At 41.0% G+C, this 14,273-nt stretch overlaps 2 protein-coding genes across 3 annotated transcripts; both read left to right on the top strand.

The window, feature by feature from the left end:
- Positions 1–28: 28 nt before the first annotated feature.
- LOC103468028 (charged multivesicular body protein 4c) lies at positions 29–6,381 on the top strand. Its single transcript, XM_008414862.3, has 5 exons — positions 29–378; positions 3,664–3,841; positions 4,020–4,134; positions 4,579–4,705; positions 5,084–6,381. The coding sequence occupies exons 1-5, from the start codon at positions 195–197 to the stop codon at positions 5,143–5,145; spliced, it is 666 nt and encodes a 221-aa protein (XP_008413084.1). The 5' UTR covers positions 29–194; the 3' UTR covers positions 5,146–6,381.
- Positions 6,382–8,446: 2,065 nt separating this feature from the next.
- On the top strand, positions 8,447–13,750 carry eif2s2 (eukaryotic translation initiation factor 2, subunit 2 beta). 2 transcript variants are annotated; one of them, XM_008414861.3, is made up of 9 exons: positions 8,447–8,603; positions 9,586–9,769; positions 9,884–9,990; positions 10,113–10,242; positions 10,328–10,428; positions 11,568–11,716; positions 11,815–11,871; positions 11,995–12,080; positions 12,444–13,750. In XM_008414861.3, the coding sequence occupies exons 1-9, from the start codon at positions 8,589–8,591 to the stop codon at positions 12,617–12,619; spliced, it is 1,005 nt and encodes a 334-aa protein (XP_008413083.1). In that variant the 5' UTR covers positions 8,447–8,588; the 3' UTR covers positions 12,620–13,750. The 2 variants fall into 2 exon arrangements, with proteins under 2 accessions (XP_008413083.1, XP_008413082.1); XM_008414860.3 differs by having other exon boundaries at positions 9,586–9,781.
- The last annotated feature ends 523 nt before the right edge of the window (positions 13,751–14,273 follow it).

Genomic DNA, 14,273 nt, shown 5'->3' with positions numbered 1-14,273 from the left:
ACGCCCACTACTGTTGTCTAGCAACAGACGTCATCGGGCCTTATCCAGGAAGTAGAAAAACATCAACAATCCTTCCAGGTTGGGCGAAGTGTCGGGGTAGGTTTTAGCGAGGTGGCCTTTCCAGAGCCTGGGTTTCTCCTACGCTCTGCTTTATTTAGCCATTTTTACAGCGAGGGTCCTGTAGCAGCCTAGACATGTCGTTGTTCGGCAAGATATTTGGAGGAGGTGGAAAAGGGGGAAAGGGACCGAGCGCACAGGAGGCGATCCAGAAACTCCGTGAGACGGAGGAGATGCTAACGAAGAAACAGGAATTTTTGGAGAAAAAGATCGAGCAGGAGCTGCAGATCGCCAAGAAAAACGGCACGAAAAACAAGAGAGGTAAGACAACGGTGTTATTTCCATCTACTATCTGACTTCTCCAGGTGAAATATCAGGTCAACCAGCACAAGTCAAACGTTAGCCAGCACGTTAGCATTATTGGCTAACTTTACGCCATCGTAAATGTTGGCAGGCTTTATTTTCTGAGGTCGACACCCAGGGAAGCTGGTTAAATGACAGGCTGGCATTTTTAAAAAAATTATATTGAGTACATAATTTTTTCCACTTAGCATCAACATATCCCTGTGATGATATTTGCGGTGAATTAGTGAGTGGCTATTTAAAAGCCGGAAAAAATGGTCAAAGGTGCTCCTTATAGATTGCCCATGAGGACACGAAGTCTGAGGGCAAAGGTTGACAGATGTCAGGGAGGAGGGCGTGTTTCCACCCGGATCAACACCTCTACCTGCTACGTACACTGTTATAAAGGCCCTCTAATTTTATTTTGACATAGGTAACCTTGAAAGTATCTGACAATTGAAAATAATAATCATGGCGATATTGTGTATCAAAAGTCACACTTGTGTCAAAGATTTTTAGCAACAAAAACGCATGCTTTCATGTTAGCCTTATGTAATTTAGTATTTGTACTATCATTATTGGTTTGTTTATAGATTTGTTTTATCTTAAGTTCTTGCGTGAACCAAGAACTTAAAAAGTCTGAAATGCATGTATCTTTAATTAAGGCATGAATGTGGCGGAAATGTGAGCTGGCCTTAACATTAATTCCAGGTCTTACATTTTGACTATATAATTTCATATATGTCTTTTTTTATTTTTTTTATTTTATTTTTTCTCGTGGGACATTCAGTTTGAGTCGCGCGCGCACATCTGCCTTCCTTGTGAGTTCTCGAGGTGGAAGAAGCTACCGCTAACTTATGGTTTCCATCTTAGCTAACTGCTAATGTGTCTTTGTTAGCTAGCTATTTTTTTTTATCATGAGTAAGTACAAATTTATCGCCAGTTGGCTGGACGACCTTCGTCTTCACCACTGGCTCACTTCTGTTGCTAACCCATAGGAGGCTTGGCGCAATCTCTGAAAACACTTTTACCATTGTCTTCAAGAATTACATTTGAACATGATCATGCTGTTACACCTCAATTTTCCCTTTGCAAGACAATAAATGCTGTTTCTACTCTATTCCAAAATGTATTTAGGTATATGTTGGAGATGATCAACTCACCCTTTTTTATGTATTCAGATGTATGTATCTAATCTGAATCAAATTTTTATTTAACAAACTAGTTGATTAAATAACATCCTGCTGGTTAGTGCAACCAAGAAAAGATTTTAGTTTTAGTGCATTAATTAAACTGGGATAAAATAAAATGTTCAGCTTTCTATCTGTTAAAACTGGGTGATCCTAATATCTAGCTGACAGATTGATTCGTCTCATCTAGTTGAATTCCACTGGCTCATTAATTAACATTATTGTCAAGATGATTGTTAAATGAAAGCTCACATTTGGGAGAAATGAACAAAGAACAGCACAGTTGTTCATCGTGATGTTTCTACCTGACAATAGGAGGAGTTGTAGCTGGTTAACATTTGTTCTGAGTGAAATGAAAAGGTTCCTGCGCCGGCCGGCCTGAATACTTTCAGTGCTTGGCCTCCATTGTAATTATTTCCTGCTCCGGCGCAACAAAGGTCGGCACAATGACTCAGCCCAGGATGACGTACAGGTGTTGTAATGCTGTGGGTGAGAACTTCATTTTTTCCAGTTTGTCATTTTTACAACTCCAGGCTAAACATAGGAACACCCTATATTTTTAGATTGTGACTCATTTAGGTTCTCGTACTGCTAAGAGTTTGGGTCAGAAAGCAGGCTATAGAGCATCACCTCTAGGAAGCGACTCTTGAATGAAAACACCACAGCTTCTCTGTATTCAAAACAAAGATGTGTAACATGATGATCTAACATTTATTATCTAGATTTTAAAACCTACACTGGAACTGAACTCTACAATAATAAAAAAAAAACCCTGTTAATAGCGGTGAACAAAGAATGTCTAATGTATAAAGTGTCAGGTGAGGTCATCATCACAATGAGAGTTACTGAGGTTTCATGTGTTGTTGACTCACCTTATCATCTAAAATAATGACTCAGCATGATGTTAAACACTGACAAAAACAGAATACAAGTTAACACCAAAACTGACCTCAGTCCGTGTACTAAAGTAAAATCCACACATCGTGAGTAAGTACAAGATGTACTTTGAGGGAAATCCACAAAAGAAGAGAACTAATCTGTAACCAGATGAAGGAAAATCTTTCATTAAGTACATGTGTCTGTTGGCAGGAAGAGATTAAGCTGTGCTTTTTTTTTTTATTGTACTTTTCCATGAAGTCTAAAGTAGAAGCTGACTTTAATTTCGCTACACTGTGTCTGTGTCTCGATTTCTTCAAAATGTCCTTTCTATCCTAATTGGGTACATTTGGCTTCAGGTAAAGCTTCAGTAGTGGTGTTGTTTCTTTTTATTGATAGACTAGATGCAAGCCAACAATCAGACAATAATAGTACCAGCAAGGCATGTAGAGGTGCTGAGCCCAGTTTATAGGTAGTGGCCATTTCTTGTTTGAATACTGTGAATAAAGGCCGCAAGTGCCACACAAACCTTCTAAAACAACATTTAAAAAAAAAAATTGTTTCATACTGGAAATACTGAAAAAGATCAATATTCAATACATTTACTACATGTGGGAACAACCACATGTAGAAAAAAAATCTTCTAAAGGAAATGTATACTTTGCACAAAATTAAATAGCAGCATCTGGAAACATTTAATTATCTGGACATCGGTTTAAGGTGACGAAATGAAGACCTATTCCTCTTTAGCTCTCGTCAAAATCGGAAAAGACGAGAGAAGAGAACATCCCGGTCAAGGAAGGTAGAGCTTGAGTTGCTCTTAATAAATCAGAAGTTGCTTCTATTTACAGTGGGAACATGCATCAAAAAGTTCATAACAAGTGGAGGTGTGACAAGCAATGATGCGAATAAAATAAACTCACTTTTGAACAGATCCTTTGCACAGATAGCAATAATTAGTCACAGAATTGCAAAGAATTATATCCATTGATATTAAAAAAAACAGAAGCCCGATCAGCAGCTGCTTCATAAAATTGCTTTTTTTTTTTAAATGCCTTTTTTAGGTTGTCTGAGTAAAACTCCTCTGGGAATAAATGATTCCTGATTCTACCACCTGAGAACTGGTTGTGTATCCGTGTGTGTGTGCGCGCCTCTGCCGATTCTGACGCCAATCTCCCTGCGCTCTGTTTGCCCTCAGCGGCGCTGCAGGCTTTGAAAAGAAAGAAGCGCTACGAGAAGCAGCTGGCCCAGATCGACGGCACGCTGTCAACCATCGAGTTCCAGAGGGAGGCGCTGGAAAACGCCAACACCAACACGGAAGTGCTCAAAAACATGGGCTTCGCCGCCAAGGCCATGAAGTCCGCCCATGAAAACATGTAAGAGAAAACGCAGCGATTTGTGGCCTAATTAACGAATTACGTCTGAGATGAAATGAGATGAGGCGTTGTTATTGTCGTTCCCGCCAAATCGACGTTTTATTTTGTGGTTTTTTTTCCTCTTTTTTTTCCTTTGACGTTTTTGTGAACAAACCTTCTTTTCTTGTCGTCGCGTCAGGGACATCGACAAGGTGGACGACCTGATGCAGGACATTACCGAGCAGCAGGAGCTGGCTCAGGAAATCTCCGACGCCATTTCTAAACCCGTTGGGTTCGGAGAGGAGTTTGACGAGGTGAGTCGGTTCATCCGGTGAAGCAGAACTGAGAGGGAACCGTTTCACCGGCCAACATGGCGCCGAACCGAGTTGAACCCTGTTTCTTGTTGCTCTGTCTCGGATTGGCCTTGAATCTAAACGCGCTTATTCATAGAGTAATTCAACACAGCTGAAGGTATTCAGTCACCAGGATGCTCTGAATGAGTTCTTTCTTAAAGTCTCAGTCAGCTGACCTGAAGTATCCTAATGCGGGATTTTCATTCGTGAAATGAATGAAAATCATTTTCATTGTCCTAAAAGGCCCTAAAAAAGGAGGACCTCGTTAAGCTCAGTTTGATGCTCTGTCTTTTGCGCTCACTTTCACCCCTTTTCCGTGTTTGATTTAACTTTTGGATTAAATCTCATTCGTCTTGGCGGGAGGCAGCGTTGGTTTTAATCTTTGCTGTTGATCCCGTTTGTAAGGATGAGCTGCTGGCGGAGCTGGACGAGTTGGAACAGGAGGAGCTGGACAAAAACCTGCTGGAGATTGGTGGACCGGAGAACGCACCCCTCCCCAACGTGCCTTCTACTTCATTACCTTCTAAACCTGGTGAGGCTTCTTTTATTTCATCTTTAGTTAAACAGGGTTACGATCTGGCCTTGTTTGTCCGTCTTCAAATCTACAAAGGAAACTGTTTTGGTTCGTCAGATGTCTCCTGTCGTTTATCATTGCACTGGATTTTATTTAGGGGTGTCGGTGTTATAAATATTCAAAAGCCATCGCAAGACTCTTCATTGTTGTTTCAAATTAAAATCCCAACGAAGGGATAAAATGCTGATTCCAATGGAAGAAAATCTGGAAAGAATTGAAAGCTTCTACCAGTAACCGTACAGAATCGTTGCAGTCCCGTCTAAAGCTGCGACTTTGAACAATGGAGCTGTTTTTCATATGCCTAATTTTTAAAATAATTTTTATTTTACCTCGTAGCCAAGAAAGAAGAAGACGAGGACGACATGGAGGACCTGCAGCGCTGGGCGGAAGCGATGTAAACGCAGCATCCCGTCACCTCGAACCTGCGTCTGATTGGAGGGGGCAGAGGAACGAACAACGAGGAATTGGATAGAATGAACTGATCGGATGTTGAGTGTTTTCTGTGTGTCTGAGGAGAGTTGACGTTGTGTAACACTACAATTAAGCAACAATGCTGTACTTTTTTTTTTTTTTCCCCTCTCTCTTTTTTTTTTTATTTTTTATTTTTATTATTATTATTATTTTCGCCCCCTAAAGGAACGTGAAAACCCAGAGCCGCTCAGTTCCTACTGAGCCGGTCGGGTCTGAGTGTCACCTAGTTGTTTTTTACCCCTGATTTAAAAAAAACAACAACAGAAAAACCTTAACTGTCCCGTAACCAGGTGGGGCCATTTCATTGGCAGCAGCATTTGATTGGCGCACCAAGATGTTCAGAACATCTCAGGCTGATGGAAGAATTTTCACAGAAGCTAAATCCACAAAGATCTTGTTCCAACGTTTGTATTTGTGTTGCTCACTCCCTGATTATTATTTTTTTGTTTCCTTAACCCCTTTTGCTTTGTTTTGGGTTTTTTTTTTATTATCATTATTATTATTACTCCTAAACTAGAAGCATGCAGTGGGTGAGGATTCTCCAGAATCTGTGTGTGCGTTTGCAAGAACCGTAACCTCTTCATTTTGTCTGAAGCTGCGGGGCTCTGACCCTCCTCTTTACCTCCTGTCATCGTTTTTTGCCCCAGAAGGCGTCCTCGCCAGTGGTTCTCGTTATTTGGTGTAAATATCTCAAATGTTATCTCTTTTTCATATACTGTGTCGAGAGGTTTCGGCTGAGGAAGCATGCAGAGAGAAGGGAAGTCACGATACAGATCCCACCGCACGGCTTGAGACCAGAGATGTTTAACCTAACACTTTTCATCCTGCTCTGTCTGTCTTTGTTCTTCTCATAAGGGTTTTGTTTCAAATTGTATATTGTTAAAAAAAAAAATAGTTATAATAAACTATTGTCACACATGATTGGTTGCATCGAGATGGAAGGTTCTGCTTAGTCGATCCACAACATCTGCATTTTGGAGTTTAAAAGGAATCTTTTTTTTTCTAAAGTCACGATTTACTTTTTTTTCTTTCTTTTTATTTTTTACATACAAAAGAAAAAACACACAAGGACAGGTGGGGAAAGCATGTTTGCATTTCTATGTTTTATTTATCCAGATGAGAATATTATTTGCGGAATCATTAAAAGTTTTACAATTCCTTTACTGTTGTGGAAGATGAATCTCTATCAAAGGTTCACAGTCACTCTAATACCTGAAGTAGAGAAGAAATGAATCTCTCCGGTTGTAGAATATGGCTAAATAAGCACTGCTGAATGGTTAATGGACCGAATTTATCCACACATATTTATTTAAATCGGTAGTAAGCTTGGGATTAAGTGCCTTGACCAGTGGCACGTCGACATGTAGTGGGAGGAAGCTGGAATCAAACCCGAAACTTTCCAAGTGTTGGGCTGCTTCTCTTCCCACTGTCGCCCTTTTTTTGCTTGTCATTTTTGCAGCCTGAATAAAGGAATGTTTCCGCCCACGTGAGGCAACCAGAGGTCAACTCTGTGCGAACCTGAAAAGACCTGAAGATTGTCAAAGTGCAAGAAAAGTCTAAAATCATCCTCTTGTAAAAGTAGCGATAATATTTTAGGGTTTACCTGAACTCAAGTTGTTTTGTTTTTGGTGTGTAAAATGATTGCGCATAGTTTGTTCTTGGGTAACTGAATGAATGCCTCTTTAATGGAACACCACTTATACAATTACTTTAAAGCATCTCAAGATTCATGGTTTCACAAAGAAATCATCAGTTTATTGGCCTCTCTGGACATTTTTGACACCAAAAACTTTTATGCCATAATTTATCGCTTTTAATAAGCGCCATATGTTCCCCACGCCTCTGCTGGCACTCCGTTAACAAATTTGTACTATTTGGATCCTGTTTGGGAAATTAGAGGGCAGAAGTATTTGTGCACAGTAACAGAAATGAACTTAATTTTAGTTTTTACTGTTAACCAGACCACCGCCGCATTTTTCATGTCAAACTCGGGGCCAGGTTTACAAGGATGTGGGTCCTTTTGGTGCCCGATCACTAAGGAGAAATTATTTTACTAATGTTAATTATAGTACATTAATAGGTAGTCTTATATGTCAGCGGGTAAGGACTGATGCATTGTGGGTTTAATATGTCCTCAAGCCAATGACTCTATGTTAAGGCCATGGAAGTCGACTGTAACGTCATGATTTTCAAATATTTTAATATTACTTATATTCATAGAAATACTAATATAATACAACTCACATGATTTGGGCCTAAGAGTTTTATATGCAGTACAATATTTGCAAAACAAACATTTATTTAAAAAAAGAGAAATATCTTTTTTTCTCTTCCATCTGTCTACCTCCTGCCACACAGGCGGATTGGCGAAGCGTCTGCAGTGTAGCGGGCGCTGTACCCGTATGTTGTGGTGAAGAGAGAGCTGAGTCAAAAAGCAAAGCAATCGATTTACTAGTCGGTCTATGTTTCTACCCTCATGGGTCATGGGTCATGACCAAAAGAATGAGGTCAAGGCTACAATCAGCCAAAATGAGTTTTCTGCGTAGGGTGTCTGGGCTGTCCCTTAGAGAGAGAAGCTCAGTACTCCAGGAGGGACTCAGAGTAGAGCCGCTGCTCCTTCATGTCGAGAGGAACCAGTCGGGTATCTGGTTAGGATGCCTCCTGGACGCCTCCCTAGTGAGGTACTCTGGGCATGTCCCACCAGGAGGAGGCCCCGGGGAAGACCCAGGACACGCTGGAGGGACTGTGTTTCTCAGCTGGCCTTGGGATTCCCCGGGAGGAGCTGGAACAAGAGGCTGGGAGAGGGAAGTCTTTGCCTCCCTACTTAGACTGCTGACCCCGTGACCCACCCCGGACAAGCAAAAGAAGATGGATGGATGGATGGATGGATGGATGGATGGATGGATGGATGGATGGATGGATGGATGTGCTCATTTTTTTTTTTGTATGAACTGATGGACAGATACATACGTAAATTGTCTGGAAATGCCAATATTCACCACAGGGAAAGGGAAGATATATCCATCCCTTCCGTCCATAAATCTATTTATCTTTTTATCTTTTTTACACATAGCTCTGCTGACCCGAAAACAATCAAATTCTAAGCACACACAGGAATCACGTGTAACGTTTTGATCTTTTTTTTTTTGCAACGTTTTGATCTTGAACGCTCCTCTCTCTCTCTCTCTCTCTCTCTCTCTCTCTCTCTCTCTCTCTCTCTCTCTCTCTTGCCGTGACGTCAGGGTTTGGCGACTTCGCACATGCGCACCGATGCCCAGCGCTGATGCAAGAAATATCCCTGAGCAGACGTGTGGAAGTGATCGAGGGATAAGAAAAGTTGACTAAATTTTCTGTCTTTGAGTCCGCAAACATGTCGGGAGACGAGGTAAGAGAGCCCCGACCACTCGGTCTTCAGTCAGTGTCGGTGCGGGAGCTTCGCAGGAATCAGATGGTTGATTTCTCGGTCCTTATCGATGACTTTGGGCCTCGGCAGTGTTGCTCCCCTCCCTGTCCACGGCAAGCTCACACATGGCTGCTGCAAACTGGGCTAGCAGAAGGCCGACTAGTCAGACTCATGTTCGCCTTAAAAAAGAAAAAGCAGCGAAATACGCTGCTGCGCTGGGGTTTATCGCACCGAGTGGGTGACTGGAATAAATTTTAGCTAATAAATCCGCCGTGTCGTTGCCATTGTATCGCTCAAACTGAGCGGGTAAAGAGGCTAGCTAAGCAGAAGCGGTGCTGCTAGCCGTTCATTTCTAACAGCTACACAGATTTAGCTCATTTTGACTCGACTGAAACAGACAAAGTCAATGTAGCAGCTGTTAATCCACTGGGTCAGAACTGAGTCAATAACATGTTACTTTACATTCTTAACGCTTTCTTGTTGCCTTTAACTCTATAGATTGTGACACAATCTTGAAACTTTTACGGATTCGTTTGTCATCCATCCCTCTGACGACTCATCCATCTTGTTTATTCATCTCTCCATCCACCCATCTGTTCATTTGTTTTTCTATTCATACGTCCCTCCATCCAGCAGCTAACTGCCTGTCCGTCTTTCAGTTCATCCATTCAAACGTCTGTCCGTCTCTTTGTTTTTGTAGAGTTTGTACTTTAAGACTGATTAGAAATATCTGTCGGTTATAAATACTCAACTTCATTATTTATGCTATCAAAATGTTCTTTAAAGCACTAGCTCTGGAAATTTAAGTCTGAAATACTAAGGATATTTGAAATAAAGTGACATTTAACCAGGTAATGATGCGTTCACTTTTATATTGATATTCAAAGGCATGAAACGCGAAATATAAAGATTTCCTTTGGATTTTTTTTTTGTGTGCCTAATTTGGGTCCGCTCCACTTTTCAGATGATTTTCGACCCCAACATGACCAAGAAGAAGAAAAAGAAGAAGAAGCCCTTCATGCTGGACGAGGAAGGAGGAGAGGGCGTGGGAGGAGAAGAGGTGAAAGAGGTGGAAGTCAAGGAGGCCGAGCCAGAGGTCGGGGAGGACAAGGAGGTGGATATAGACGAAGATGAGGGCAGGAAAAAAGGTTTGAAAGAAGGTTGCTTTACGTTTCATAGCTGTATGTAACAGTTCTCTTCATGAAACATAGATTTGGCTGTTTTTCTCTTGTTTTTTTAGCTGGGTTTGTTTATCGTTCTAGAACTATCCGATGACTTGAACGACCTGAATTTCTTCAACCAGAAGAAAAAGAAGAAGAAACCGAAGAAGAATTTTGGGCTTGAGAACGATGTAGAAGAAGGATTAAAGGTCAGTCGCTAATAAACTGCTTTTTACCTCCTTCTTTTTCTTTCCTTCTTTTTTATTAATTGTACTTATTCTCACTCTGCATTTAAAACTAAGTTTTACTTCGCACTGATTTAAAAAACCAGGAGCTGAAAATCGAAGGGGAGCAAACCGAGGCGCCGGAGGAGGACAACCTAGATTTGATGCTTCCCAGCAAAAAAAAGAAGTCGAAGAAAGTCGACTTCGACGAGGGAGAGGCTTTGGAAAAAGACGACGGTACAGACCGCGGCAGCTTTCCTTCAATTCTGAAGTCTTAAACCGGGCTGCTCGGTCTTACAAGGTTTGCACGTTGTGTCTGCAGCTCTGGAAGACGACGAGAGCAAGAACAACGACGGAATTTCGTTCATTTCCTCCTCGGGTCCAGCGTGGGCCGGCACGGAAAGAGACTACACGTACGATGAGGTAAGACGGCACAGGAACTAAACGACACAGAGGCGATTGCTTCAGTGGGCTTAGCATCAATCCCTCCCTTCAAAGCAAACATGTTACAGCAACGGCGGGGAGGAGCGCCTCCTAAATCAGGCTCCGTGCGAACGCTGCAGCCAACTGAGCACTGAGATGAAATGGCAGAAGAACGTGGAAGGACAATCAAATAGTGTGGCTGGGTGATGGCAGCATCGGCTCACAGCCAAAAGCAGAAGCACTGGACGCGCAGTACTTTCTGAGAGATACAAAAAGAAGTTGAGTACACGCAGCACCGCCTGGAAAGGAAAAACGCAGCCGAAAGTAAAAGTGCTGAGCGAGGAGGCCTTCCTTCAGAAAAGAAAAATAACCTAACATAATCATTCCATGAAAGACGTGCAGAAATAGGCATGTCATAATAAGGAATAAATTAATTATCCACATGATGAATTAAAACTTTTTTTCTTTTTTTGTCTTTCTACCAAAAATTTGATGACAAGAGTCTTCCGTCTTTTGCTTTGGTCTTATCTAGCCCTTCTTTTTTTTTCTTTTTTGACGGACAATTTTATCTACAGAGACGTTATAAGTAATTGTTTTTTACTTATTTCGGCTATTTAAAATGTCTCCCAGTTCCAGTGTTAAATGTAAATTAATTACAATTTAAAGCTTATTAATCTTTGTGAACCTGCATTACTGTTCCATTACGATGGTCTCAAAACAACAATATTATCGTTTGTCGCGATGACGTTTGGGACGATTTAGCGTCTGGCAGAATTTGTTACAGTGACAGGCGTGTGCAGGAACACTTTCTATCGAATACCTTCTACTGGAAAGATGAACATAAGGGGTTCGCACAGTGGGTAGCAACATTATTTTCGTCAGCTTATTTCTGAATAGCGTTCAAGAAAGAGACACTAATAAAAACAGAAGTATTCAGCCTGAAATGTTTTTCATGTGAGAAAAACATGATCAAATTACACAGTCTTAATGAATGCAACATCTCAGTTGGTGGCTTTTTATCTAGGAAAAAGACAGAACCAAACCCAGAAACCATTTCTCCACTCCACATTAAAAACCAGCTCTTATGTTTCTCTTATGTCAAATGTTTGAGGTGTGTTCTTTTTATTTTTTTATCCCAGCTCCTAAACAGAGTTTTCAACATCATGAGGGAGAAAAATCCTGACATGGTGGCCGGGGAGAAGAGGAAGTTTGTGATGAAGCCCCCTCAGGTGGTTCGAGTGGGAACCAAGAAAACGTCCTTTGTCAACTTCACAGATATCTGCAAACTGTGAGTCACAGCAGCCGTCCTCGTTGTTTGTACCTCACTGACCCAGGCTGGTGAAAATCCCGTCAGAGGGCCTCATGCTTCTTCCTTCATCCTCCCAGGTTGCATCGTCAGCCTAAACATCTTCTCGCTTTTCTGCTGGCTGAGTTGGGAACAAGGTACGTGGTGTTCATCTTTTTTTTGTTTTGGTTTTTTTTAACTGTACATGTTAAAAATTCTTAACGGACACTGGTGTGTTTGTGTGGACTTAATAACATTTGTGTCTTTTTGTCTGTTAACAGCGGCTCTATAGATGGAAATAACCAACTTGTGATCAAAGGCAGATTTCAACAGAAACAGATAGAAAATGTGTTGAGAAGATATATCAGTAAGTCGGAAGCGCCTCTATTTGCTATTGAACTAACTTGAATCGTATTTCATTTACAAATGTAAGCAACTGTGAAGCTACAGTGGCATTTGGATTATGGGTAATGTAGTCTCAAGGTTGTCTGGTTTTGGCTTTAGTGGCCTTTATTTGAAAATGCTAAGACAGTAAAGTAGGTAAAGAGAGAGAAGGAAGCCATGAACCAAGGGTCACCAGGCCGGGAATCGAACCTGGGACGGCCTCTGCGCCACCACAGCACCCCTTAGTATTTAGTCAGTTTCTCAGCTTGTTTAACAAAGCTCTACGTGACCTGAAGTCCTAAACGTGTTTTTTTTTTTTTTTTAATTATTGTTTTCTTTCCTGCAGAGGAATATGTGACATGTCACACCTGCCGCTCCCCAGAGACCATCCTGCAGAAGGACACTCGTCTTTACTTTCTGCAGTGCGAGACGTGCCACTCCCGCTGCTCCGTCGCTAGCATCAAGACTGGCTTCCAGGCTGTGACGGGCAAGAGGGCGCAGCTCCGCGCCAAAGCCAACTAAAAGGCCAAGAAACCTGGACCCACTCCCACCCTCCCTTCTTGTAACGACCTCTTTTTTTCCCTGAAGCTGGGGGTCGAGGCGCCCTCATTGATTTTGCTTAAAGAACTCTCTGAATCGAACTGCGGGAGTTTGGCCGTTGTTTAGTTGTCATTTGCCTGTACAGGCCCGTGGGGGAGTGAGAGATGCATCTAAAAGCAACAGAAAAAGGTTCAGGTGCTGTAAAAACAGGTGATGTTCACCAGGAAACATCATTGGATTGAATGAATTTGTTTTGTTGTTTAGCCCATGAATATTCTGGCTCTTAGATATTTTTTTTTCTCCCATTTGCTGTGATTTTTAAAAAAAAAATTTGGTTCAAGAAAAGCCTGATTGACCACAGCTTGAATTCTTTCTTTTCTCTCCCACTTCACACATACCAGAGAGGAAGACAAAAGGTTATACATTTACACCACAGCCAGTCGCATTGTGTTAAAACTACACTGATCCACATAAGAGTTTTGACATCTTTCTATATATTCTTTCTGCTCATAGCTAGCATGAAAGCCATTGCACTTTGTATTTTGGCCCAAGTCACAAAATCGTTTAGGTTTCTGTGCAGCTTCCCAATTTAACAAATGACCTAAGCGACAGGACTATAATTCAGTTATAGCTTACGCCAAACTTGTGAAAAATTGCCTCAATCTGGCTTCCTAATGGCTTTACTGTCAAAAGTAAAAAATTAAAACGTTTTGGACTAAAAAAAAAAACTGTGATGAACATGACTGTTTTGAGGCTGTAACAAAGAAACTAAAGCTCAGTACTTTTGTTGCATTGAGGATTTCTAAAGATTAGATCTATGTTTTTATCAACCTGATTTGAGCAATTTGAAATTAAAATTTTGAGGAAAAAAAAGCTTGTTTACTTGGGTTTGTAGCAAAATAAGAAAAATGTCAAGGTTTCTTCTTGCTGCTTGATATTTTAAGAATTGGTTCAGAGTTTTACTCCATAATTTAGCCAGAATATAAAGTCAGTTTGTGTACTGCAGACCACATGATGGTTCTGCTTTTCTATAAGCCTAATGTGGATTAGGTCCGACTAGTCAATTTAAAGCTGGGTTTTTACAGAAATAAAATGTTCTCTCTCTCCTAGTCATTTTTTTTTTATTGTGTTGTAGGTATTTAAAAGGGCTGCAAATCAAAAGATGCCAACTTACTTCTTTGGGGTAACATTTAACATATTGGCATTTGGGTGTGAATGACACCAATATAACGACCAGAAATCAATTAAGAAACCAGCCATTGCTTCAGTGTTCATAACACCTTATTGTTAGGAAATCAACACTGTGTAACTGGGAGCAGGGAGAAATTTATTAATGTAAGTCCAAAATGTGATCTGCCACGTGATTCACCATCGATACTTACATTTTGCTGTAATTGCAAGTGCAAGATTTTGGGGGATTTAAATCTAACTTTGCACATAAAGGGACTAACATTTCTATCCGTTCTAGTAGATTTGCCTGAACAACTGTTGCTACAGAATGTCAATTGAATTTAGGTCTTAACCTTGACTGGCCTGTTCTAACATCTCTAAAGTTTGAAAATTCACTGCAAGAAACACTTTTTATAAACATTTAACAGTGTAAAATGAGAGAATCGAATACATTTCTACCTAATAC

This window comes from Poecilia reticulata, chromosome 7 (genome assembly GCF_904066995.2).
Source record: "Poecilia reticulata chromosome 7, P_reticulata-male-v2, whole genome shotgun sequence".
Lineage (NCBI taxonomy): Eukaryota > Metazoa > Chordata > Actinopteri > Cyprinodontiformes > Poeciliidae > Poecilia > Poecilia reticulata.
Note: the sequence above shows the minus strand (reverse complement) of the source record. Positions and strands in the feature narration are given on the sequence as shown.

Coding starts and splice junctions, on each gene's coding strand:
- eif2s2 (XM_008414860.3), top strand. Junction 9,782..9,883: donor GAAAAAAGGTTTGAAAGAAG/GTTGCTTTACGT, acceptor TTATCGTTCTAG/AACTATCCGATGACTTGAAC. Junction 11,872..11,994: donor CTGGCTGAGTTGGGAACAAG/GTACGTGGTGTT, acceptor GTCTGTTAACAG/CGGCTCTATAGATGGAAATA.
- LOC103468028 (XM_008414862.3), top strand. CDS start 195: ATGTCGTTGTTCGGCAAGATATTTGGAGGAGGTGGAAAAGGGGGAAAG. Junction 379..3,663: donor CGGCACGAAAAACAAGAGAG/GTAAGACAACGG, acceptor GTTTGCCCTCAG/CGGCGCTGCAGGCTTTGAAA. Junction 3,842..4,019: donor AAGTCCGCCCATGAAAACAT/GTAAGAGAAAAC, acceptor TCGTCGCGTCAG/GGACATCGACAAGGTGGACG.